The following is a 25,782-nucleotide window of genomic DNA, read 5'->3' as shown; positions in this document are numbered from 1 at the left end:
GGAGAAGGCGGCTCCATGCAGGGAGCCCAATGTGGGACTCTATCCCAGGACTCCAGGATCACACCCTGAGCCAAAGGCTCAACCACTAAACCACCCGGGTGTCCCTCTTTATGCTTATTTATAAATAGAATGAGGTAGAGTCCTACTACTGAAATATAAAATGAGGCAACACAATTGATGTCAAAATATGCACAAATTTAAAAGTATGAAGTCATCAGAAGTCTTTGAGTTACTCCATGTTGAAAGCTACAGTCATAGAACACATACACAAGATAAATAAAATTATGATTGGCTATACCAATTAATACAATTAGGAACTAAAGATAACTAAAGAAACTCTATACTGAGAGACAAGAAGTACATCTGTACAAAGGTAACAGAAGGCCCAATTACACTTATGTAACAAAACAGATAAGAATATAATCAAGGACAGATGGAATTTGTTGCCAATCTAAGGCTAAGTAGGCAAACTAAAATTCAAAAGTATCATATTGTATTGCCTAAACTGAGACTTGACAAGGTCACAGATGTCACATGTGGATTAAGGAACCTTAAATGGCCAAATAACCAGGAATTAAATCTGTGATCTCATGTTTAATCAGCAGTTGACAACTTCCATTTCAGGGCAGGACAGATGCGGACTAGGTGGCCAAAAGGCTCCTCAAACAAGTGTTTTGTGTTGAACTGAGGTACAAAAGCAAAATAAGCACTTTAGAAATGCACTAATTTTCAAGGAACATGGAATGGTTATGGACCAGTGTTTGGTTAACCATCAGTGTCTTAAATCAATGTGTTGAATGAATATCTGTATTATCCTAATAGATTATTATCTTGCTGCTGATATAGCTGAAAATTTAAAATTATAAATCAATATATCTTTTTCTAAAAAGTATCCTCAATGTCATAACATTTAACCATATATTGTGGGTGGCCAGTATTACACTCCACCTTCAGTTACAGGAAATGGTCATTTATAGAGTCTGTGCTTATCAGTGGAAATGAAAATATTACAGGAATCATAAAGCCAAGTTTATCACTGGTAAGAGTCCAGACCAAAACAATTTTCTAACCATCCCATGTCTGTTCTATTACATCACACTGCCTCCAACTCATGTGATTCCAATACACAGTGTACATGTAATATAGATATAATAAATGAATGAATTTTGATCTAAAAAGTAAATATGATTAGAAAAGATACAAGTGAGGGTAGAGATGGCCTATGTCTCATTATGCCATGTGATCAACATACCACATCATAATAATTAACTACAGCTTCACTTTCTCCAAAGTTTCATATTCTTGCTTGCTGATGGAAAAAGGCTCTCATTTAGAACAATTCCAAAATGACTCTGTAACTGTTGTCAAAAAATATGAATATGGGGCAGCCCCAGTGGTGCAGCGGTTTAGTGCTGCCTGCAGCCTGGGGTGTGATCCTGGAGACCCGGGATGGAGTCCCACGTCAGGCTTCCTGCATGGAGCCTGCTTCTCCCTCTGCATGTGTCTCTGCCTCTCTCTCTCTCCCCCTCTCTCTGAATGAATAAATAAACCTTTAAAAAAATATATGAATATGTACTCCAAAAAAATATGTCCTTCATCATAGTCAGAGAACCACAATATCATCATACCTAAGTGACAAACACGGCTCCCCAAAGTTGAAAATAATGTCAAATTCAATTTCAAAATAATATTTTACTACATACTAAGAGATCCAAAGAGTTGTCCTTGATTTAGCTCTTCCTTGGGCTCATGGTGTGGCACAACCAAGTCTCAACAATTTTCTTAGTTCCTTGCTCCTACTGAAGATGCTAATAGGGGTGAACAGTCACCCAAAGAGACTGGCCTTAGGGTTAAATCCCAAAAGACCTTCATTCCAATCTAGACAGGCAGATATCTGCTTGTTTCAATACCAAAACCACAATGTCCTTCAAATGTTCTATTATAATAATGCTATCAATATGTTAGCACCTTCTTTTATTTTTTAAAATTATTTGTTTATTTATTTACTTGCTTACTTACTTGAGAGAGAGTTTGTGCACACACCTGCCTGTGTCAGCGCTCAGCACCAGCCCTGAGATTATGACTGGAGCCAAACCAAGAGTCGGATGTTTAACCAACTGGGCCACCCAGGCACCCCAACATCTTCTTTTAAAAAGCATAAAATATTCTCTGAGTTTTGGGAACATTTCAAGTTGAACAGTGAAAATCACATTCTATATCTCTCTCTCATTGCAATTTTAGAGGGAGAGAGAAGACTCGTATAAGGAAGATCTATGGCCCTGAAACACAGAAATTTCTATCCATGGGAGCAATTTAGAAAGGCTTCAAGCAGGGGATCCCTCGGTGGTGCAGCGGTTCAGCGCCTGCCTTTGGCCCAGGGCGCTATCCTGGAGACCCGGGACCGAATCCCACATCGGGCTCCCGGTGCACGGAGCCTGCTTCTCCCTCTGCCTATGTCTCTGCCTCTCTCTCTCTCTGTGACTATCATAAATAAATAAAAAATTTAAAAAAAAAAAAAAAGAAAGGCTTCAAGCAGAGGTGAGACTTTGACATTTAGATGGATGACAGGCTCCACTATGGTCAAAATGTGTTGTATTATTTATCTCCTTCTAAAATAAAGAAAGGAAAAGCTAAGATATTATTTTAAAGCTTAAGAACCACCTATCAAGTGAAGTATTACTCAAAAAAGGGTCTTTTTAAACCCCTCAGCTTTCTACTTCTACCACCAATTCCAGATCCTAATAAATACATCTCACTCCCCACATGACTGCACCCTACCCCTACTCTACCTCACCCTTCAGCCATCTCGCTCATAGCAAGTCAGCCATTATTACCGGAATGTGCTATAATCCTTAAGTATGTTGGAGTAAAAGGGGGGGAAAAGTTTTAAGAACCTAGGGGAGGGAAGGGGGAGAAGGCTGCATGCCTAGCATTCAGAAAATCCTCCTGAACGTTGTTTCCAAATTAAACTATACACACATTTATACTTCAATGGTTGTCATTAAAACATTACTGAGCTACTGCGAATATTGAAAACAGTCCATAATGTTTTTATTGTCCAGTTCTGACATTTCTTCATGTTAGACTATATGAGGAACCCCAAAATATAGACCTGTAATTTCTATTCCAGGGGTCCCTCTCTCTCTGCCTCTGAGAATCAATCACTGTCCTAGTTTTAGAATTGAGGCCACCATAAGGCAAAAATAATGGGTACTAAGAGTGGGGGAACTCACCCAAATGTCAAGTTAACTTTCAGAAGGAGTATTTATGGGATTAAAACTGTAGTTTTTTAAAATGTAAATTTATTCTATTTCTAAGATGTCTGCCAGAGATCCCTGGGTGGCGCAGCAGTTTGGCACCTGCCTTTGGCCCGGGCGCAATCCTGGAGACCAGGGATCAAATCCCACGTCGGGCTCCCGGTGCATGGAGCCTGCTTCTCCCTCTGCCTGTGTCTCTGCCTCTCTCTCTCTCTCTGTGTGACTATCATAAATAAATAAATAAATAAATAAATAAATAAATCAATCAATCAATCAATCAATCAATCAAATCTAAGATGTCTGCCAGAAAAACATGAAGACCTAAAAAATCTACAATACATATCAACAGAAGACTTGAATTGCCATCTGTGGGAACTCAAGCAATTACCTCAACTTCTCTGGACCTCTACTGTCCAAACTGTCATAAAGAAGGGCCCTCAACCAGCTGGTATCGTCAGGTTCTTTCCTGATTTTAAAATCTATCAAAAATTAGAGAGGTACTAAAAATCATCTTCAGGATACAAATGTCTGATACTTTCAAAAAACAAAAGACAAAGGAACTTCATACATAATTCTTAAAACAGAAATATCTCATAATAATTGTAGGTTGTCATGAAAATTGTCTCTTTGGCTTGGCTGTCATTTGCTTCAAATAAAGCCTGAGCCACAAGAAAACTATTTTAACACTCTGAGAAGATTAGATAGTTAATCCACTGGGAAACCAAGCTGAAAGACAGAATTCACAAATCCGCTTCCCAGAGAGAAGCATTGAAATTAACTAACATATCTGTTTTATTTTGAATAAAATTATCCTACAGATACACTGTATACAAATACTTCCTATTATCTGGCATCCATTTTCATTTTTGTAGTTTTCCTTCCTAATCTGAAGCTGAAATGAAGGTCATGTCTAACATTGGCAGAAAAACAATCATTTCTAAGTCAGAGTTGCAGGAGTGGGTTGTAACATATCTTGGGGGAAAACATCCATAATGATGCATATTCCAAGTTCATGTCTTTGAAGATAAATTGATGAGAATTGAAAGATTGGACAGATTATGGAATTAACTGCCAAGATAATTTCTGCTTTTATAGCTTCACAAAACTGGAATTTCTAGTGCATCATTCTCTACCCCATAATTATGCATCAAAATATTAACCAATTAGCAGGTAAGATGGTAAGAGCTCAAAGGGTAGTAATAATTGGACATGAAACTTGAACTTTCATGGAGTTCCAAATAATAAACAGGTCTACCACACTTCATAAATGCAATAAACCAAACTTGAGAAAAATATATCGACTCATATTTTGTAAATAAAATAATTTCATGGACTTTCAACTCATATCATCTACTAGCTCTTCTTTCATTTCCCTTATTTCCTAATCCAACTTCAAAGACATACAAATATACATACATGTATATTTTATCAAGTAGGACATGATATAAATAATAACCCCCTAACGCATAAGCTCTGGAGTTTACTTTTTATATGAAATACCTTTGGAGTCAGGGCACATTTTTCAAATCACTGTTCCTAATGAATATAGTACCTAAAAACTGCTATTAAAAAAATAAAGGAGAGGGATGCCCAGGTGGCTCAGGGGTTGAGTGTCTGCCTTTGGCTCAGGGCGTGATCCCGGAGTCCCAGGATTGAGTCCCACATCGGGCTCCCTGCATGGAGCCTGCTTCTCCCTCTGCCTATGTCTCTGCCTCTCTCTCCATATCTCTCATGAATAAACAAAATCCGCATAAATAAATTAATTAAATAATATTAAAAAATTTAAAAAGGAGAAATAAAAACTAAACTTCAACTATTATCTTTCATTTCTAGTTCATGCCATTGATTACATTTTGTGTTAGTTCCAATATATTTTGTGCATTTAAAGAGACTCATACTGCTAGGGATGTAAAAGCAGGGACCATGTAGGTCATACGTGCTACGTATCCTCAGCAGTTGAAAAGTGTCCAGCACGGGGTGCCTAATTGGCTCAGTCAGTAGAGCACACAACCCTTGATCTCACTCAGGGTTTTAAGTTTGAGGCCTACTTTGGGTGTAGAGATCACTTGAAAATAAAATCTTTATGGGGTGCCTGGGTAGTTCAGTCAGTTCAGCGTCTGACTTCAGCTTAGGTTATGACCTCAGGGTCTTTGGGACTGAGCCCTTCAAGCCCCACACTCAGCAAGGAGTCTGCTTCTCCTTCTCTCTCTCCTTCGGCCCCACCCCCAACTTGTACGATCTCTCTCTCTCTCAAATAAATAAAATCTTTAAGAAAAAAAAAAGTGTCCAGAACATAGTATATACTTAATAGATATTTGTTGAAGAAAAAGGAAAAAATAAATGACCAATCACCAGGAAACCATCTATTTCCATAAAATAAATATTTCTAAAAGCCTCACTTAACTACTTCTATATTTTCTAAACATTAAATCGTTTCAAATAATTTACCTCACATGTGTAAGCGTTTCAGCTTGAAAGATCCTTAATACATTGAAATTAGGACACAAAATGTTTTGAAAACATTTGGAAATATGTTTAAGAACAGGGATCCCTGGGTGGCGCAGCGGTTTGGCGCCTGCCTTTGGCCCAGGGCACGATCCTGGAGACCCGGGATCGAATCCCACATCGGGCTCCTGGTGCATGGAGCCTGCTTCTCCCTCTGCCTGTGTCTCTGCCTCTCTCTCTCTCTCTCTGTGACTATCATAAATAAATAAAAATTAAAAAAAAAAGAACAGAAATAAATGTTAACTAGACTTACAGTACTGATTATTTGCAATGCATACAAATATCAAAGCATTATGTTGTATACCTAAAACTAATATAATGTTATATTTCAACTATACCTCAATCAAAACAAATGAATAAAAAACAAAAACAAAATACACAGAGATTGGTAGGATAACCCTAAGTTTGAATTCTAGTTCTGGTACTTAGTAGCTGAAAAACCTAAACAGGTCATCTAATACATTTATGACTTGTTTTTTCATCTGTAAAACAGGGATCTGTCCAGTCTACCTCATTGAGTTTTAATGTAGATCAAATAAAATATTGTACATGTGTATTACAACCAAAATGGGAAAAAGCAACCACAAATGACTAAATGTTTCCTGTTCAGTAACAAGAGTACCCAAAGTAAACATTGTTGGGAAAGTCAAGCTTAAAATGTTACACTACTTCCTTCCTATAGATACAGAGCCAACAGTTTAACAAAATCACATATTTAATAGACTGCATATGCAAAGTTCTTACAACTCATAATACCTTGATATTGCCACCTCAGCACGAGGGAAAAGAAATGTCCAGAGTGGTCACATTGGAAATCAGTGCCAGTGACAAACCTAAAATGAGCTTTTGATTGTCCAACCAGTCATAAGCCTGCTCAGCAAAGCCACTTTTTAAAACTGCTTTAGTAAGGTAAAAACACAGCAAATTGAAACCCAATTAGACTACATTAGCCACTAATCCAAATTGATTGTCAAGGATATGTACAGCTCTCTGTCAAAGCGAAGCAAAGAGGTTTTAGCTCACAACCACACAATGACATGAAAACACAGTGGTCCTCTCTGTATCTCCATTTTTGTCCAGCTCTTGACATACTCTAACAGCTAAAGTTCTTGAAAAGGAATAGTTTCAAATTTGCTGTCGCCATTCATAGACAGGGAAGGGGGGAAAAGCACATCATCTCATAATATTTTACATTAGAATCAAAATGTTTCATTGATCTTATCATTTTGAGTTAACTGAATAGTTCAATTCAGTACACTTAGATATTAGGAATAGAATATATATTATACTTCATTGCTCATTTTTGTTGATGACATCTACCTAAAGCCATCCATTTAACTTACCACATTTTCTAAGAATTCAACTACCATATTGAGTGCATAATCACTATCTTTCTTACACCTGTGTACCCTGAGACGTGGGGGGGGGGGGGTGGTTGAATCCAGTCTTATGTGTGTGTATGTATAACTACTCTAAGAAAAGATACCTAGTATTCTGGCATTTTCTTTTTCTCTTTTTTAAAAAAAAAAAAAAGATTTTATTTATTTATTCATGAGAGACACAGAAAGAGAAAGAGAGAAGCAGAGACACAGGCAGAGGGAGAAGCAGGCTCCATACAAGGGGACCAATGTGGGACTCGATCCGGGACTCCAGGATCACACCCTGGGCTGAAGGCGGCGCTAAACCCCGGAGCCACCCAGGGATCCCCGCTGGCATTTCCTTGATATAACAGTGTGGGTCGGGTACACCTGGGTGCCTCGGCGGTTTGGCGCCTGCCTTTGGCCCAGGGCGTGGTCCTGGAGTACCGGGATCGGTCCCCCGTCGGACTCCCTGCGTGGAGCCTGCTTCTCCCTCTGCCTATCTCTCTGCCTCTCTCTGTCCCTCGTGAATAAATACATAAAATCTTTAAAAAAAAAAAAAAAAAGAATGTGGGTCTATGATGGGGTGGCTATGATTTATTTCTATGTATTGACTTATGTTGCTGATAGTGTAATTTTATCCTATACTACTTTCACATTTTTTAAATTATAGAGCAGTATCAGCCAATAGAAACTTAATGTGAGCAACATTATATTTGATTTTAAATTTTCTAGTAGCCACATTTTAAAAAAGGAAAATAGGTGAAATTAATTTTAATAATATTTTATTTAACTCAATGTATCAAAATAATCACTTTAATGTGTAATCAATACAAACACTATTAATATATTTGCATTCATTTTTCTTACTAAATCTTTGAAATCCAATGTATACATTGCACTTACAACATGTCAATTATGACACTAAATTTTTATCAGAAATACTCTATCAGTATTTAGACTATATAAACTACACAGTTGAAAAAGTAGGTCCAATTAATGAACTTGTTTCAAGAATATTCAAAAGTGGGATGCTTGGGTGGCTCAGCAGTTGAGCATCTATCTGCCTTTGGTCCAGGATCAAGTCCCACATCGGGATCCCTGCATGGAGCCTGCTTCTCCCTCTGCCTATGTCTCTGCCTCTCTCTGTGTCTCACATGAATAAATAAATAAAATCTTTTTTTAAAAAAAAGAATATTTAGGGGATCCCTGGGTGGCTCAGCAGTTTAGCGCCTGCCTTTGGCCCAGTGCGCGATCCTGGAGTCCCTGGATCAAGTCCCGCGTCGGGCTCCCGGCATGGAGCCTGATTCTCCCTCTGCCTGTGTCTCTGCCTCTCTCTCTCTCCCTGTGTCTATCATGAATAAATAAATAAATCTTTAAAAAAAAAAAGAATATTTAAAAGTTACCCAAAACAGGGCACCTGGATGGCTCAGACAGTTAGGCATCAGGTTCTTGATTTTGGCTAGGGTGGTGGGATCAAGCCCTTCATCCAGCTCCTCACTCAGTAGGAAGACTGCTGGAGATTTTCTCTCTCCCTTTCCTTCTACCTCCCCATCTCTCTCTTTCTCTAATAAACGAATAAATCTTTTATTTTTTTAAGATTTTATTCATTTATTCATGAGAGACACAGAGAGGCCCTGGGCTGAAGGTGGCACTAAACCGCTGAGCCACCCGAGCTGCCCTGAATAAGTCTTTAAAAAAACATTATCCAGGGACGCCTGAGTGGCTTAGTGATTGAGCGTCTGCCTTCAGTTCAGGACGTGATCCTGGAGTCACGGGATCAAGTCCCGCATCGGGCTCCCTGCATGGAGCCTGCTTCTCCCTCTGTCTGTGTCTCTGCCTCTCTGTGTGTGTGTCTCTCATGAGTAGATAAATAAATAACATCTTAAGAAAAAAAAAAGTTATCCAAAAACTAAATAAAGGACCAGTTTTTTACAATTAAATTAATTAAAATTAAGTAAATGATAAATTTAGTTCCTCAGTAGCATTAATCAGAATTCAAATGCTCAACAGCCACATGGGTTGAATAGTAGGGCTGTTATCTGAATCCATATCCACTTCAATGAAAGATACCCTGCAAAATACCTCAGATATACCCTGCCAAAAAAATTTTTCAGAAACTGAATAAAAAATATTCTCCACGGCACCTGGTGGTTCAGTTGGTTGGGCATCTGCCTTCAGTTCAGATCATGATCCCAGGATCCTGGGATCAAGTCCCACATCAGACTCCCTGATCAGCAGGGAGCCTCTTCTCCCTCTCCCTCTCCCTCTGCTGTTCCCCCTGTTTGTGCATGCACCCTCTCTGTCAAACAAATAAAATCTTAAAAAAAAAAATTCTCCCTAAATAAGAAATTTCTTTTGAACTTCTTAACCCCAAAGTTTTATATGACCCACACACTTATTTTGAGAAATCTTAAAATAGAGTCACCAGCCTTAAGAGTCTCAACATCTAACAAAACACAAGAACTTCTAGGACACTCTCTGCATTTCACAGTAGAGTCAATCCCCTATACCTGTTACTACATTATTCATTGAAGAAGAAAAACAAGTCAAATGCCTCTGTTTATTTGTGTCAATGTGTTGATTTACTTATCCTGCTGATGAAATCTGTCACAAACAAGTATAGAATTGGAAGACACTGTAAAGATTAAAGAGAATTGGAGAAAATATTTTAACCAAGTTCAGATCCTCCCTTCCTGAATTTTATCTTTTCTAGCAATAACAAGGTATACATAACTTGTCAAAGCCACTCATTTGTAACTAAGCTAATACAGAACCAGGAAAAGGTAAGTGACCTTCAGCTAAATAAAGCTTTGTGAAGTATGTTCTTGCCTTTCACCTTTGTAGGTTCAATGGCTAAGAATATGTCCAGGTTGGAACACTGGTTCTATCACTAGCTAGCTAGTAGTTTAAATAGGTCACTTAATCTTTCGATGTCTCATCCGTAAAATGGTCATAATAACAGAACCTAAATCAAAGATTGTTATGGAGAATAAATGAAATTTTACATGATACAAAACATCTTGACAGCACTGACCCTAGCGCATGACATCTGTCCAACAATGACTGGTGTTTTAACTCAGAATCAGAATAATCAGAGATGAGGATATATATTCAACAAATATTTGTTGTAAATGAAAAGATGTCTCCAAGCACTTTATAAATACCAAAGTGCTAGAAAAACAAAAGCTATTATTACCCTATGTAAAATAAGTTTAGAGAGTGGATCTATTCAGTGTATCTAATGAAAAAAGGACAAAAGGACCTTTACAATGCAGTTTACCAAGTTCTATTAACGTTTCTAGAGACCTTTCCCAAACAAACAGACCCACACTTACCACTTAAAAAGCGCAAACATAATGAACACAAATCATTTATGAATATGTTTTATTTATAAATCAAATATAAATTATTTATCTGTCAACATCACTTTAGGGTCATCCATGACTCTGCTCACCTTCAGTGCAAGAATCATCATATTTAATGGCATGGCAAATAAGCTGCCCTATGATATTCTAGAGAATTCACAGATAAAAATCTTAAATCTCTAAAAATGATTTCTCTCATAGCCTAATTTTTGGTTTTCATTACTATTTTATGCTCCTCTTCACCTTCTTTGACCAGATCTGCTAACAAAACTGCCTCTTACTGGATTTCTGCCACCGCACAGTCATTAACGAGTATTAAAAAGCCAAAAGAGAGGTAGTAGTTTTTTTAGGAGAAACAAACTAATCCAACAATTGGATAAGTAGCCTCGGAATAACCAAAAATGTCAAAATTAAACTTCAAAAGCTTTATAACAGATTAAACAGTCATAAAACTGTCACCTCCACAGGTGATCATTTCCTGATCCATAAAAGAAAAAAAAAAATCTTTAAAATTCAAGTCATTCTGGAGGTCCTGGCTGGCTCAGTCAGAAAAGCATGACTCTTGAACTTGGCAGTCATGAGTTCGAGCCCAAGGCTGGGTGTGGACATCGCTTAAATAAACAAACTTTAAAAAAATAAAATTTATGTCATTCCTTAGCATATAAAGAATATAAAACTTGTATTATCTTTAGTCTGTAATGCATATAAAACTGCCTAATCAAGACTTGCCACTAAAACACCGCTGACATGAAAGGATTTTTAAAAGACCTTTCCAGAAAGGCTACATGAATGGAGGATTTTTTTTTTTTCTTTTTTCTCAATCATTTCAAATTTCTCCAAGGACACTGTCTTCATAATCCTTAAAGAAGCGGATGCACCGTGGGCCATCATGGAGCTGTGAAAGCGACGCACCTATTCCACCATGAATGCTTCATTAATATTTCAGCGATGATGCTGCAATTTTCCATAAGCAACTGTCAGACCTCGGCTTCTCGCTATGTATCAAAAGTGTCCAAATGACATTCAATACTCGTGTACCTGGCGTTGACCAAAATGCAATTTTGAAGCATGTGGCATTTACAAAGCTCACACCCAGGCCCTGTCTAACGTTATATTGAATGCACCCTGCCTAACCCAGTCACCCCGTCACCCCCCTAACCCTTCCACTCGCTGAAAGAGTTCCTTCCTTCTGCAGACCTATCACCAGGGGTGGAATTCTGAACGAGAATTCCCATTCCAGCGCCCAAGGGCGCCGAGTGTCTGCCTCCCACGGCCACCCCTGCGCCTGTGCTGCGTGCGTCCCCGGGATGCTGAAGGAGACTTCCGTTTGCACAGGCATCTGGAGCCCTGCATCTGGAAGCGCCGTCCGTCAGATGCTTTGTCTCCTGCCTCAGAAGGCCTCAGCTGCTTGTACACACATGACAGACGCTCTCGAAACAATAATAATGATGATGATGATGATGATGATGGGGGGAAAAAAAAAAAAAAAAAAGCCCACCACAGCGCAGCAAGCAGGCAGCTCCTCCGGGCGACGGGCACGGCGGCCAGGCCGTCGCCCAGGGCCGCCCCACCTGAGGCGATTGTTCCCCGGGCGCGAGGCAGGCGGGGGCGGGCGCCGACGGCGTCCCCCCGGGAGGAGTCCGGGCGCCGCGGGGACCCGGCGTCGCGCGGCCGCCCGCTACCTGCAAACGCCGCGCGCCCGAGGGCGGCAGGGTCGCCCCGGGAGCGCCGGCCGGCGGGGGATCCGCAGCCTCAGCGAAGCCAGCCGCCAGCCGCCCGCCCCCTCAGGGCTCCGCAAGCCCCCAGCGGCCGCCGGCGACCCGGGGCGTCCTCTCCGCGCCCTCAGCCCGCCCGCCGCCGCCGCCGCCGCCGCCGCGTCCGTCCTCACCTGACAGCCACCCGCACCGAGCTCTCGTCCGGGGCGCCCCACATGCCGGCGGCCGGCGTCCGCTGCACCGCAGAGCTGAGGCTCGGCCGGAGGCGCGGCGCTCGGGCGCAGCCGACCGGCGACAGGGGGCGGCAGGCTCACCTCCGCCGCGCTCCAGCCATGTTGGGCGACTGAATGGAAAGGTGGCGGCGGCGCTGAGGCAGGAGGAGGAGGAGGTGATTCACGGCCGGCGGACGCCCGCCCCTTCTCCCCCGCTCACCCCCCGCGCCAGGTCCCGGGGGCGGGGACGACGCGCGCCTGACTGGAGAGCGCGGCGGCGGCGGCGGCGGCGGCGGCGGCGGAGGAGCCCGCAGGCCGCCCGCGGCGTCCTGACGGCCGGTAAGTGCGCCCTGCCCCCTCCGGGGGGACGCGGCTGGGCGGCGGGGCCCTCGCTCGGGGCTGGCGGCCCGCACTGCGTCAGCGGCGGCCCACGGCCCGGCCCTGCTCGCCCTCCCCCGGGCCGCGCCCCGCCCCGCCCCGCCCCGCCCCGCGCTCGGCGGGCACTGCCTGGCGCTGCTGGGCAGGGAGGCGCGGCGGGGGCAGGGGGCGGGGGGGGGCGGGGGGTGCCGGCCGCGGGCCGCCCGTGCGCCCTTCCAGGTTCTCCGGGGCCCGCCCGCCGCCCCGCTCTCAGAGCCGAGCCTGGGTCCGTCAGTCCGGCTGCGCTCTCTGTTCGGCTTTGTTCCCACCCTTGGGCTTACTGTCCTCGCTCCAGCTTGGACTTTGACCCCCTTGCCCCAGCCCGCCCCCTCCCCTGTCGCCCCCCCTCAGCCCCTCGCCCTCCCCCCACCGACTCAGTCCGTCCGTCAGTCAGTCAGTCAGTCAGCCGTGCTAAAGCGGCTCCCTGCTTCGGCCGCTGTCGGGGCAGCTGGGCCGTCCGTCCCGCAGTCCGTCGCCTGTTTACCAGCCCGCGGAGAACATGGAAACGATTTACTCCGGGACTCCTGAATGCGTTTCTGTTAAACGGCCAAGTGAACTGCACCCTGGTACTGCCAAGTGTTCCCAGAACTGAACATCCACCAAGACCTGCTCTGTCTGTAGTAAATCCTCACAAACTGATTTTTTTTTTTTTTTCCCCTTCCTGGCCTTCAAAAAGCGCCTCCCAACCCCGGGATTCTATCAACATTGAACCATTGTGGCTGCTGCTTGTGACTATTGTGCTTCCACATGCCTTTAGATAGCTCTGTGGCAACAGCCTTTATTGGCTTCGCCACAGAGTATCTATTGTGGACTGGCCCGTACATTTCTCTGAATAAACATGTGGGTTCGTACAAAACAGTATAATAGATGAAGTGGCACCGTCCAAATAAAGACACAGCCCCTAATTTAGGACATCCTAAATTTGCACACCTAAGCATTCCAGTCAGCAGGGATCCGGCAGCATGGGGGGAAGGAGGCTGGCAGCTTGGGGGGAAGGAGGCCGCACACTCTGGAACAAACAAAAAATGTTCAATGATCCTAAATGAAAGGCCTGTGTGATATATATTAGTTTTAAAGTTATTTTGTCCCTAAATCCCATACCCCTGAGTCTTAACAGACATGTGGACAGGAGGTAGAGAGCAGAGATGGTGAGTTTTCTTCTGTCGCCCCGATTGGAGGCGAAGCTCTCCTCTGGCTGCCCTCTAGAGAGCCTATCCTCCCCTCAGTATTTATCTATTAACAAAGCAGGGCACCACTTCCTCCAGCCCTGGCAGCCCTATCTGGGTGGCTCTAGATTGGCCTTCTGCCTTCTGAATTGATAAAAGCTGCAAGGAAGGCAAGGAAAGCCAAGCAAATCTACCAAGAAAACTAGAGAAATATATATAATGTAAGATCTTCTTTAAAAAGTCTTAAAAATAAGTAAATAAAAATAAAAAATCTTATGTGGGACACGTGGGTGGCTCAGTGGTTGAGCATCTGCCTTCAGCATGATTCTGGGGCCCCTCATCAGGTTCCCCGCAGGGAGCCCACTTCTCCCTCTGTCTATGTCTCTGCCTCTCTCTGTGTGTCTCAAATGAATAAATAAATAATCTTTTAAAATTGTTTTTAAAAAATTAAAAATCTTATGTAAAATAGCACCAGTACTATATATATGTCTCAGAGTGAGATGTCAAAAACACAAATGCTACCAGGCAACACCCAGACAGGTAACTTTAGTGAGTCTGAGCCGGCCAACTGAGAAAAGATAAAATAGAGACAAGAAACCCCCTAACAAAGGCAATGGCCATCCTCAGCTTTGAGGCTGGCTGGAATGCAGACCTAACGGTGCCAAGCTTTTGGTTTGTAGGTTTGTTATTTCTTAAGAGAAAGAGAAAAATCAGACCTTTACGTGAAAACTCCTTAGTTCCTAGCACCATCAACTAACTCAGCACCACATTTATGTAGCATACAAATCAATCAAAATGTATTATCAGCTCAGCTTCAGTTCCAAGCCATCAGGCTGGAAGTTCTGGCCAAAACATTAGCACCAATAATAGCTGTGGCTTTGTACATGGTTTCAGGCAAAGTAGTATAAAAATTCAAATTTCCTTTGATGACCAAGTAAGTAATTTTCTACCAAGTTTCAAAATTTGTAAATTAATTCTCAATTTTCTATTTAGTTCAGATCCTTTTATAGCTACTATAACCCGTTTCCTTACAAGCTCACCCAATTAATTATCTTAAGTTGAAGAAAACTCCAAGGGAAGAGTTTTTTACTGCAAGAGTAGTTCAAATCCCACTCCAATTGTTCATTCAACAAATATTTAATAAATGACTTCTGTGTGCCAGCAATAATGGACACTAGTGATATAAAGAGAATTAAGGGGGATCCCTGGGTGGCTCAGCAGTTTGGCACCTGCCTTCAGTCCAGGGCATGATCCTGGAGTCCCGGGATCCAGTCCCACATTGGGCTTCTTGCGTGGAGCCTGCTTCTCCCTCTGCCTGTGTCTCTGCCTCTCTCTCTCTCCCTCCCTATGTGTCTCTCATGAATAAATAAATAAAATCTTAAAAATAAATAAAGAGAATTAAGATTGTCAGTGTCTACAAGGAGCTTACAGTATAGTTCAAGATGACAAATTTGGAAATCTGTAAGTGCGATAATAGAAATTGTAACAAGAGTATGATGAATTCTATCTGGAAGGATGAAGAAGTCTTCAGGAATAGACCACTCAGGATGGTCTCCTTGAATCCACTCTTGCCTCCACACTTCAGAAAGAGTGATCTTTGAAAATCTAAGTCATTTATATCATTCCCCTGACTGAAACCTTCCAACAGCTACCTAATAGAAATAAATTCTCCTTGACTTTAGGACACTTCACACTCTGGCTTCTCCTGATTCTAACCTTATCTCTGAACTCACAACCCTGAGATCAAGAGTCTTGTACTCTATTGACTGTTCTTTCCCCAGGTTTTCCCATGGTGGGCTCCTTTATTTATTTTATTTATTCATGAGAGACACAGAGAGAGAGGCAGAGACATAGGCAGAGGGAGAAGCAGGCTCCCCACAGGGGGACTAATGAGGGACCCAATCCCAGGACCCTGGGATCACAACCTGAGCCAAAGGCAGAGAAGCTCAACTACAGAGCCACCCAGGTGCCCCTTACAGGATTTTTAAATGGCCTTTCTTTTCTTTCTTTCTTTCTTTCTTTCTTTCTTTCTTTCTTTCTTTCTTTCTTTCTTCCTTCCTTCCTTCCTTCCTTCCTTCCTTCCTTCCTTCCTTCCTTCCTTCCTTTTTCTTTCTTTCTTTCTTTCTTTCTTTCTTTCTTTCTTTCTTTCTTTCTTTCTTTCTTTCTTTCTATTGCTTTTCTAAGAAGATACCCTGCATTTTTATTTTGCATAGGACATGCAAATCATGTAGCTGGCCCTTAGGGGGTGGGGTGTATGTGTGTGTGCTACCTCAGACTGAATGATTGGGAGTGGTATCTCTGAGGAGAGGAGAGGAATTTAATTTGATACCTAAAAGCCCAAAAGGAGCCCACCATGGGAAAACCTGGGGAAAGAACATTCCAGGGAGAGGAAATAGCTAGTGCAAAGTCCCTAAGGCAGGAAAGAACTTTTAATGTGTTGAAGAAATAGAATGAAGGCCAGTATCACCACAAAGTAGTGGTTAAGACTTGGAGTGGCAAAAGATAAGGTTAGGAGTGCCTAGCAGGCTCAGTCAGTAGAGCATGAGACTCTTGATCTCAGGGTTGTGAATTCAGAGTTAAAGTTAGAATCAGGAGAAGCCACAGTGTGAAATGTCCTACAGTCTAGAAGAATTTATTTTATCTTTAATAAATAAAATCTCTAAAATAAAAGAATACATAAAGTAAAAATCCTATTAAACGTGCTAAAATATAAGCCTTTTCAGATCCTGAACTCTCTCACTCAACTTGTCATGGTGGGTTTTTTTGCTATTTAATGTTATTTTCCATAGACAGAAATAAAATTTTTAAAATATTAGCATTAATTTTCCCATTCATCTTAATTTTTTAAAGATTTTATTTATTTATTCGTGAGAGACACAGAGAGAGGGAGAGAGGCAGAGACATAGGCAGAGGGAGAAGTAGGCTCCATGCAGAGAGCCCAATGTGGGACTTGATCCTGGGACTCCAGGATCAGGCCCTGAGCAGAAGGCAGATGCTCAACTGTTGAGCCACCCAGGCATCCCAACCATCCATCTTTAAATTGGGTAATGCCAGTTTTAAGTATGAATAGGAGAGCAATTAACTCATGTGAAATTATCAAAACTATACAATTCCTATGGTATAGTACATATGCACATATGAATTTCATTCTTAACTATGAAAACATTGCACAAAACTAACTCAATTTTTTTTAATTTCACTTTTTGATAAACCTATATTCTACTAACACTTTCTACCTTTGGCTTACAGATGAGTAAGGAAGAACTGAAAGGAAGAGGAACTACCTTTCCCTCTCTTTGACTTTCCTTTTACATCATCATTAGTAGTTAGCTACGGGGAAGTGATGACTAAGAAAAGGTAAGATAGGGTTCTTTGGTCAGTATATTTCTTAGAATGCCATTGCTTTCTTTTTTTTTATTTGATGCAAGTTTTGATTTGAGAGAAGAATAGCCTCTGCAGGTGTCAGCATCTCTGCTTAGTCACACACAACACATTTACCTTATACTCCCACTGGATTTGACTCTCACTGAACTCCCACACATTGTGGGTCCACCAGAAGTCTATGTTCACAGGGCATCCCAAAAGCTATATGAGAATGGTGTGACAAGGAATGGAGGACATGGATATTGCCCTATGTCCTCTACTTACCCATGTAGACTAGTATTTTATCAGACCTCCCTCACAAAACACAAATCCAAAGATAAAATTATTAAGCATTTCAAGACAGTGATAGTAGAGCATTAAACTAAGAGTGGGGCCCTGTGCATTACCATTCACCATGAAGCCAGTACTATGAACCCCGTTATTCACTATCACCGCACTATTTTATTTATTCATAACCCTTTTCACTAGGTGATGTTTTCTTGTTAATATTTTTTTGATTATTGCCTGCCTCCCTCCATTTGAATATGAGCTTCAAGATAGCAGAAATCTTTTCTGTTTTATTCACTAATGTATTTGTAGCTCCTACAACAGTGTCTGACACATAATATGGATCATTAAAGATAAGCTGAATGACTAAGTGATTTTGGGCAAGATATGGGAACTTTCTAAGTCTCAGCTTCTTATGTAAGTAATGTATTTTTTTCACTTTATAGAGTTGTTTTAGAGACTGAAAGAGCTTTGCTTATCATTTGTTAGTTGCAGCACTTACTCATAATAAAGACCCCATAAAACTAGCTACTTTTATTGTAAATATTTTCAGAATACAAAGTGTTTTAAGGGACGCATGGGTGGCTCAGCAGTTGAAAGCCTGCCTTCGGCCCAGGGGGTGATCCTGGAATCCAGGGATAGAGTCCCACATAGGACTCGCTGCATGGAGCCTGCTTCTCCCTCTGCCTATGTCTCTGCCTCTCTCAGTCTGTGTCTCTCATGAATAAATAAATAAATCTTTTTTTTTTAAGTGTTTTAAGAAGCAGATACGGATGCTACCGCTGCACCTGTCTAAGGTACACTTGGAAGAAAGATCAAGTCTAGCACACCCTAAACAGCCAAAAAGAAGCTACAACATGCATTAGGGCAACAATTTCACCAGTTTTTGCCCCTGAGGCCATCTACTCAAGGTTTTTCTGGGTTCCACATTCTAATCAGTCATTAAAAGTTATTTGCCTCTTCCTTTTTGCTGCTAGCAGAAAAGATTAAAAGAAAAAGTTCTGATTACAACTTTATGTGCAAACAACCGGCTTTGGAAGAGCATGCCTAGACAGCCATCTCCTCAGAAATCTTTTTGAAAAAAAAGTCTCTAAAAAACTAACCCTTGGGACGCCTGGGTGGCTCAGTGGTTGAGTATCTGTCTTTGGCTGAGATTATGGTCCTGGGATCCTGGGATGGAGTCTTGCATCGGGCTCCCCATGGGGAGCCTGCTTCTCCCTCTGCCTGTGTCTCTGCCTCTCTCTGTGCCTCTCATGAATAAATAAATAAAATCTAAAAAAAAAAAAAAAAGAAACTAATCCTTAGTACCGCAATCAGAAATATCATTTTCTGTCAGTGCTTCTTTTTGTTGTATATATTTTCCTCATTAATAACAATGGAAAGCATTTATAGAACTCTTCTATCATGACAGTGTAACGTGTGAAGTGACAAACAAGCATTATTTCGCATAATTCTCCCATCTCCAGGAGAGTACAATTATTACTTCTATGTAATGTTGAGGAAACAGAAGCCTTCCCAACAACATCCATCTGTCAAAATCTGACCTTTATTTCAGGCCTCACTCAAAAATCACCCTCTCTTCAACCTATTCTTGATTTTACTCTGCCTCTGGACCAGATTTATGATTTTTTTCTTCTTTCAGATCTTCATCACATTTTATTAATGTCTTTGATAGTATTGTAATGATCACTTTTTAACTCCTTATCTAAACTGTAAATTACTAAAGGGCAGAATTTGTGGAAAATTTAAGAGTGCAGACAGCACTTATTAGTTGGATAAATAAGTGATTCCCAGAAGAAGGACATGCTATGCTTTAATTTAACATAGAATAAATTTTCATTGCAGATGGTCTGCTGCCTACCAGTTATAGTTCTCAGAGAGACTATTTCCAGACCATAGTGTCTATTAAAGGTGGCATTCAAACTATCAGGAAGGAAAACAGAATACCTGAGATTCTGTAAACCAGCAAATGTAAGCTAGGCTCCTATAATTTTGGAGTTGGAGAACATTTTACAATTCTAGTCTGCCCCTTTCATTTTACAGAACAGTTCCTGAGAGGAGAATTGGTCACCGCTAGCTCCCACTTACCTATGCCCAAGCACACACCCTGTCCCAATACACACATACTGCCCAGTTGGTAGATCTCAATTAAAATCTAGGTATCTCCACTCCTTGTTCTGGGTTCCTTGTTCTTCGCTGTTAATTTCACTATACGTTTTATTCTTCAGGATTAGAAAAATCTCAGCCTACATTAAAAGTATTTGCATATGAAGACTATATACTGCAAAGTAACAGAAGGTGAGCTTAAATACTTATAGTGGTAGTTTACCTTATAATATAACCAGTTTGTTAAAACGTTGTAAATTTAATTTTTAGTAACTCATAACATTACTAGAAAAATCAAATTTGGGGAGTGCCTGGGTGGCTCAGTTGGTTCAGCATCTGACTTCAGTTTAGATCATAATCTCAGGGTCCTGGGATCAAGCCTCATGTCTGACTCTCTACTCAGCGGGGAGTCTGCTTCTCCTCCCTCTGCTGCTCCCCCTGCTTGTGCTTTCTCTCTCTCTTTCTGAAATAAATAAATAAAATCTTTTTAAAAAATTAATTTTTAACTAACTACACATTTTCTTCACATTTTTCTCACTTATTTTTTTTAATATTGGTGTGATTCATTTCTGGGTAGAAAGTAAGGGTTTGAGGACTTCTTTCATTTCCTTCTTTTGTATCTTTTTATATTGCTTGAAATTCTTTTTTTTTAAAGATTATTTAGGGATCCCTGGGTGGCGCAGCGGTTTGGCGCCTGCCTTTGGCCCGGGGCGCGATCCTGGAGACCCGGGATCGAATCCCACGTCGGGCTCCCGGTGCTTGGAGCCTGCTTCTCCCTCTGCCTGTGTCTCTGCCTCTCTCTCTCTCTCTCTCTCTCTCTCTCTCTCCCTCCGTGTGACTATCATGAATAAATAAATTTAAAAAGAAAAAAAAAAGATTATTTATTTATTCATGAGAGACAGAGACATATGCAGAGTGAGAAGAAGGCTCCAGCCCTGAGACTCGATCTGGGGACTCCCGGATAACGCCCTGAGCTGAAGGCAAATGCTTAACTGCTGAGCCACCCAGGCGTCCTATTGCTTGAAATTTTTAACATAACATCTATAACTTACAAATAAAGCGAAATTATTCTTCTAAGGAAAAATAGTGGAAAGTATCTAAACTTCTCTTTGTTAAGAATGAATAATAAGATAAAAGTTAAATTCCAGTGTTCACACTTAAAATCATAGTTTTGAAATCTAAAATTGAATTTAAGGACTTGAACCTGGATTCTAAATCTAAGGGGAATTCACAGATTAAAGATTTCTCTCCAGTGCTTTGGACTTTTGTTGAGTTTGCAGCTTGTGCGTATTGCACACAGCTTGATTACCCCAAAGTACTGGCCCAGTTAATTGCATTCAAATGCAAATTACAGCTATTAAGTCATGCTGGTCTTGAGCCAAAGTCTTGTGCCAAGTTTGTTAAGAGGAGTGTGGTTTTTTTATAACTGTGCAGGACTGAACTTGATAAGCATTTTGGGATAGTCGCTCATTCTTTGTGTCTTTTTATTTTGGAATATTATAGAACCAAATCACTGAAATATAATTGTATTGGTTATTTTAAATTGAGAACACTTCATTTACTATCCCTCTTCTTTTATTTATTCATCAATACCACCCCTCTTTTTTCATATCTGTTAACTGAATTTCCTGCCTTCATATTTTCTCCTCTCACCATTTTCTTTTCTTGTTACCTCCACATGGATATTTTTCAAATTCACATGACTCTGGATACCCTGAAACCAAAAGATTAATGTAACTCTAGGTTTTTCATTCTTATTCTATTTTGGAAAACCTATAATAAAATATGAAGTTAGTTAATTATAATCCATAATCATATGATAAATATTTCACCAACTTCTGCAATGCACATGTGCTTAGATTTATCTCCCCTCAAAACAACAACACAATAGCCACATAAAAGAAGAGAACGCAAAGCCTTTTCGTCTAGATCTCTCAATTTTCTATATATAGATATCCATTTGGTAAAATCAGTGCTTTTTAAGTTAAAACATACAGTTTATTTTTGTAAGATGCTTTACCTAAATTAGTATATAACTTGGCTCTCATTTCCTTGATCTGATCTAAGAACAGTGATTTCACAGTAGACTTCACCAAGAAAGGCCCCTCAGACAGGAATTGGTTACATTTGTATTATTTTATAACCCCAAGCTGTTCCTCCAATTTTTGCAGAAGTCAAAAGGGAAATAGGAAAAAAATAGTTATTAGGAACTATTTCTGATAGAATAGTTCCTAAACTCACTTTTTAATTCAAATAATCTCAAAATCACTATTTAAAGGATGTCTTTCTACTTCTGACCTGATAATAAAGATAAAAACAGAGATACAGGAATGCCTGGGTGGCTCAGCAGTTGAGAGTCTGCCTTCAGCTCAGGTCATGATCCTGGGTTCCTGGGATCAAGACGGTCCCTCCCGCCCCACACCGGGCTCCCCACAGGAAGCCTGCTTCTCCCTCTACCTGTCTCTGCCTCTGTGTGTGTGTGTGTGTGTGTGTGTGTGTGTGTGTGTGTGTCTCTTATGAGTAAATAAATAAAATCTTAAAGAAATAAAAATTTTAAAAAACAGATATGGACACACTAAGCTGTCGGTGGGCAGTAAATTAGCAACAAGATAGTAGCAGCACCTCACACTTGCTTATGTATACACCAGAAAGAAGGTGTGTTTCAACAAGAATGAGAAATAAGATGTATAGAATCTTGAAAGCAACTGGTTTTAGATTAAAAAAAAAATAAAATATAGGAACCACTTAAACTTTGTGAGTAAAAAAGTGATAAGACAAAGGCAATATTTAAAAATTTGTAAAGTACAATAACATTTTTTAAAAGATTTTATTTATTCATTTGACAGAGAGAGCAGCTGTCTCTCTGTGGGGGGAGCTTCAGAGAAAGAGGGAGAAGCAGCTCCCCACTGAACAGGGAGCCCAATACAGGATGTAATCCCAGGACCCTGGGATCATGACCTGAGCCAAAGGCAGATATTTAACCCTCTAAACCACCCAGATGCCCCATAAAATAACATTTTAAAAAGGATTGAGTCTGGCTTGGATCTGTGAAATGGACTAGAGAGACTCAGTCAGGCAATCATATCATACTAGTTTAGTTATAACATGGTAAAGGCCTAAACTAGGGACCTTAATAGACCATGGTGAAAATGAAGAAGTAGGACTTATAAATGAACAACAGTCTTAAGGAGAATGAACAAGATTTAGCATTATAGGAGAAGAATGTTAGGGGATTAGATATGAAACTTCCTGTCATTGAAAATGTTCAAGCATAGGCCAGAAAACCACTTGATGACAATACCATCAAAAAGATGCAAAAATCAACTGGATAGAACACAGGGGAAATATGATCTAAAAGGTCTAGGAGAGTCCTTCCAATCAGAGTTTATGAATTTATGAAGTATCAAAAATATCCCAAAATCCAGCAATTGAGAGAATAGTATTATTAGGTGAAACAGGCAAGTTGGGTGGAAGGAAGGGATAGTTCATTTGGTAGAAGAAAGAAAAACAGTTGAAACAGAACTTGGGTTAAAGCAATGTAATAAAATAAAGGTAGAATTTATCAAAGGGTGGGTCGAACATGAGCATCAAGGCCCTGGAGAAACCAAAAGGAATGAGGACAGAAGAAAAATCAATGGATCTATCAGATCAACACAACTAATTGTAGTCATAAAGAATAGTTGTGGTAGGACAGGAAAAAGAAAAGCTAGGTGTCCAGGGAACTAAGAATTGCTGGTAGGATGGCAAGGGGACATTTTACTCCTTTGAGAAGTTCTTAATGAAGATGCAAAAGGGTTCAACCTAAATTCCATTTCCACTTGTAAGTCATTACGTCAGGTCATTAGTGCCTAATGACACCATATTTAAACTACTTTCGTTACCTTATTTCCATTCTTTCTTTTAAAAAAATTTTTTTTATTTATTTATTCATGAGAGACACACAGAGAGAGAGAGCCAGAGACACAGGCAGAGGGAGAAGCAGGCTCCATGCAGGGAGCCTGACATGGGACTCAATCCTGGGTCTCCAGGATCACACCCTGGGCTGAAAGTGTTGCTAAACCGCTGAGCCACCCAGGCTACCCTATCTTTTTTTTTTTTTTTAATCATTTTAGACTTACAAAAAGTGGCAAAAGTAGAGTTCCCAGATGCTTAGTTCCCCTAATATAACAACCCTATAAATATACCAGAATTATCAAACCAGAACATTAACATTAGTTCACTTAACATCCTTGTTCTGTTTCAGGGGGTCCAATCCAGGATACACATGGGATTTAGCTGCCATGTCCTCTTAGTCTTCCTCAATCTGTGATTTTTTAAAAAATTTTATATAAATTCAATTTGCCAACATATAGTATAATACCCAGTGCTCATCTCATCGTATGCCCTCCTTGATGCCTATCTGTGATTATTTCTTTTTCAAGACCTTGACACCTTTGAAGAGTACTGGCCATCTCTTTTGTAGAATGTACCTCATTTTGGTTATATGTGATATCTTCTCAAGACTTGATTGAGTTTATGCATTTTTCTTTAATAATACCAAGAGAAGTGATGTTTTGGCCTTCACAGTATGCCCTATCAGGAAGTACATAATGCCAATATGTCTTATCACCAGATGTATTCATCAGCTGCCGTAACAAAATACCATAGACTTGGTAGCTTAAATGCAGATTTTTTTTTTTTTTAATGGTTTTTGAGGCTAGAAGTCCTAGATAAATTCTGGCAGGATCAGTTTCTAGTAAGGATTCTTCCTGGCTTACAGATAGCTGCTTTTGTGCTGTATAAAGAGTAAACTCTCTGGTATCTCTTCTTATAAGGACACTAGTCCAGGTGCCTGGGTGGCTCAGTGGTTGAGCATCTGCTTTGGCTCAGGTCGTGATCCTGAGGTCCGAGGAATGAGTCCTGCATTGGGCTCCCCTCAGGGAGCCTCCTTCTCCCTTGGCCTATGTCTCGGCCTCTCTGTGTCTCCCATGAATAAATAAATAAAATCTTAAAAAAAAAAAATGACACTAATTCTATCAGATCAAGACCCTACTCTTAGAACTTCATTTAATCTTAATTATTTCAGGGCAGCCCTGGTGGCTCAGTGGGTTAGCGCCGCCTTCAGCCCAGGATGTGATCCTGGAGACCCGGGATCAAGGCCCACGTCAGGTTCCCTGCATGGAGTCTGCTTCTCTCTCTGCCTGTGTCTCTGCCTCTCTCTCTGTGTGTGTCTTCCATGAATAAATAAATAAAATATTTTTAAAAATCTTAATTATTTCAGTAAAGATTCTATCTCCAAATATAATCACATTGGGGCTTAGGGTTCAACATATGAATTTGTAGGAAACACAATTCAGTCTACAGCACCAGTGATTGTTGACTTTGATCATGTGGTTAAGGTGGCATCTGCTGGATTTCTTCACTGTAAAAATATTTTTGCCTTTGTAATCAATAAATACGGGAAGATATGTTAACAATATCATCTTTTTTTCTTATACTTACATCCACTAATTTTAGCATCTGTCAATGATTCTTATCTACAGTAATTACTAGGAACTTTGCCTAATAGTGATTTTCTGTTTCCATCTTTCCTTCTATTTTTATTGCCTGGAATTCTTCTAGAAGGAGCAGCTGTCCTCTTTCCCCCATTTATTTATGTTTTTCCATTATTTATTCATATAGGAATGGACTCATGGATATTTTTTTCCTATGGGTTATAAACCATTAGAAAAAGAAGAAAGAAAAGGAGAAAAAGAATGAGGGGAAAAAAGGCAATGCTTGTCTTTCCTCATACATTCCTGACAGGGCAAAAAGTCACTGTGTTACTATTATCTCATATATTGTAGACCATAGAAAATTACATATTGGAAGTATTCTATTAAAAATAAGTTATGAGGCACCTGGGTAGCTCAGTTGGTTAAGTGTATTTTGGAAATATTTATCTGAGTGTTTGGTTAAAACAAAAAACCTGCTTAGCAAATGTATAAGATAAAAATATTAATAGTGTCCTGAGCTATATACACATGCATTTTTCTAAAAAAATATTTC

General features: G+C 40.5%; 1 protein-coding gene and 1 long non-coding RNA gene across 7 annotated transcripts in view; one reads left to right on the top strand and one right to left on the bottom strand.

Annotated features, from left to right (window-relative positions):
- The window catches only part of KIF21A (kinesin family member 21A), a 147,576-nt gene extending 134,764 nt beyond the window's left edge, over window positions 1–12,812 (bottom strand). The window contains exon 1 of one of the 4 annotated variants that reach the window (XM_072798382.1): window positions 12,518–12,812. In XM_072798382.1, coding sequence (XP_072654483.1) covers window positions 12,518–12,537 — 20 coding nt within the window. In that variant the 5' untranslated portion in view covers window positions 12,538–12,812. Of the gene's footprint in view, window positions 1–11,400; window positions 11,472–12,376 lie in introns of those variants that run through there. The other 3 variants (XM_072798379.1, XM_072798383.1, XM_072798378.1) reach the window with 3 other exon arrangements.
- On the top strand, window positions 12,442–25,006 carry LOC140617274 (uncharacterized). 3 transcript variants are annotated; one of them, XR_012017518.1, is made up of 6 exons: window positions 12,442–12,754; window positions 17,248–17,355; window positions 17,962–18,066; window positions 18,402–19,620; window positions 19,878–19,947; window positions 24,821–25,006. It is a non-coding gene; the product is annotated as an uncharacterized lncRNA (long non-coding RNA). The 3 variants fall into 3 exon arrangements; XR_012017519.1 differs by having other exon boundaries at window positions 12,468–12,754; window positions 18,402–18,560; XR_012017520.1 differs by having other exon boundaries at window positions 12,471–12,754; window positions 18,402–18,446.
- Window positions 25,007–25,782: the final 776 nt, after the last annotated feature.

The sequence above is a fragment of the Canis lupus genome, chromosome 25 (genome assembly GCF_048164855.1).
Source record: "Canis lupus baileyi chromosome 25, mCanLup2.hap1, whole genome shotgun sequence".
Lineage (NCBI taxonomy): Eukaryota > Metazoa > Chordata > Mammalia > Carnivora > Canidae > Canis > Canis lupus.
Note: the sequence above shows the minus strand (reverse complement) of the source record. Positions and strands in the feature narration are given on the sequence as shown.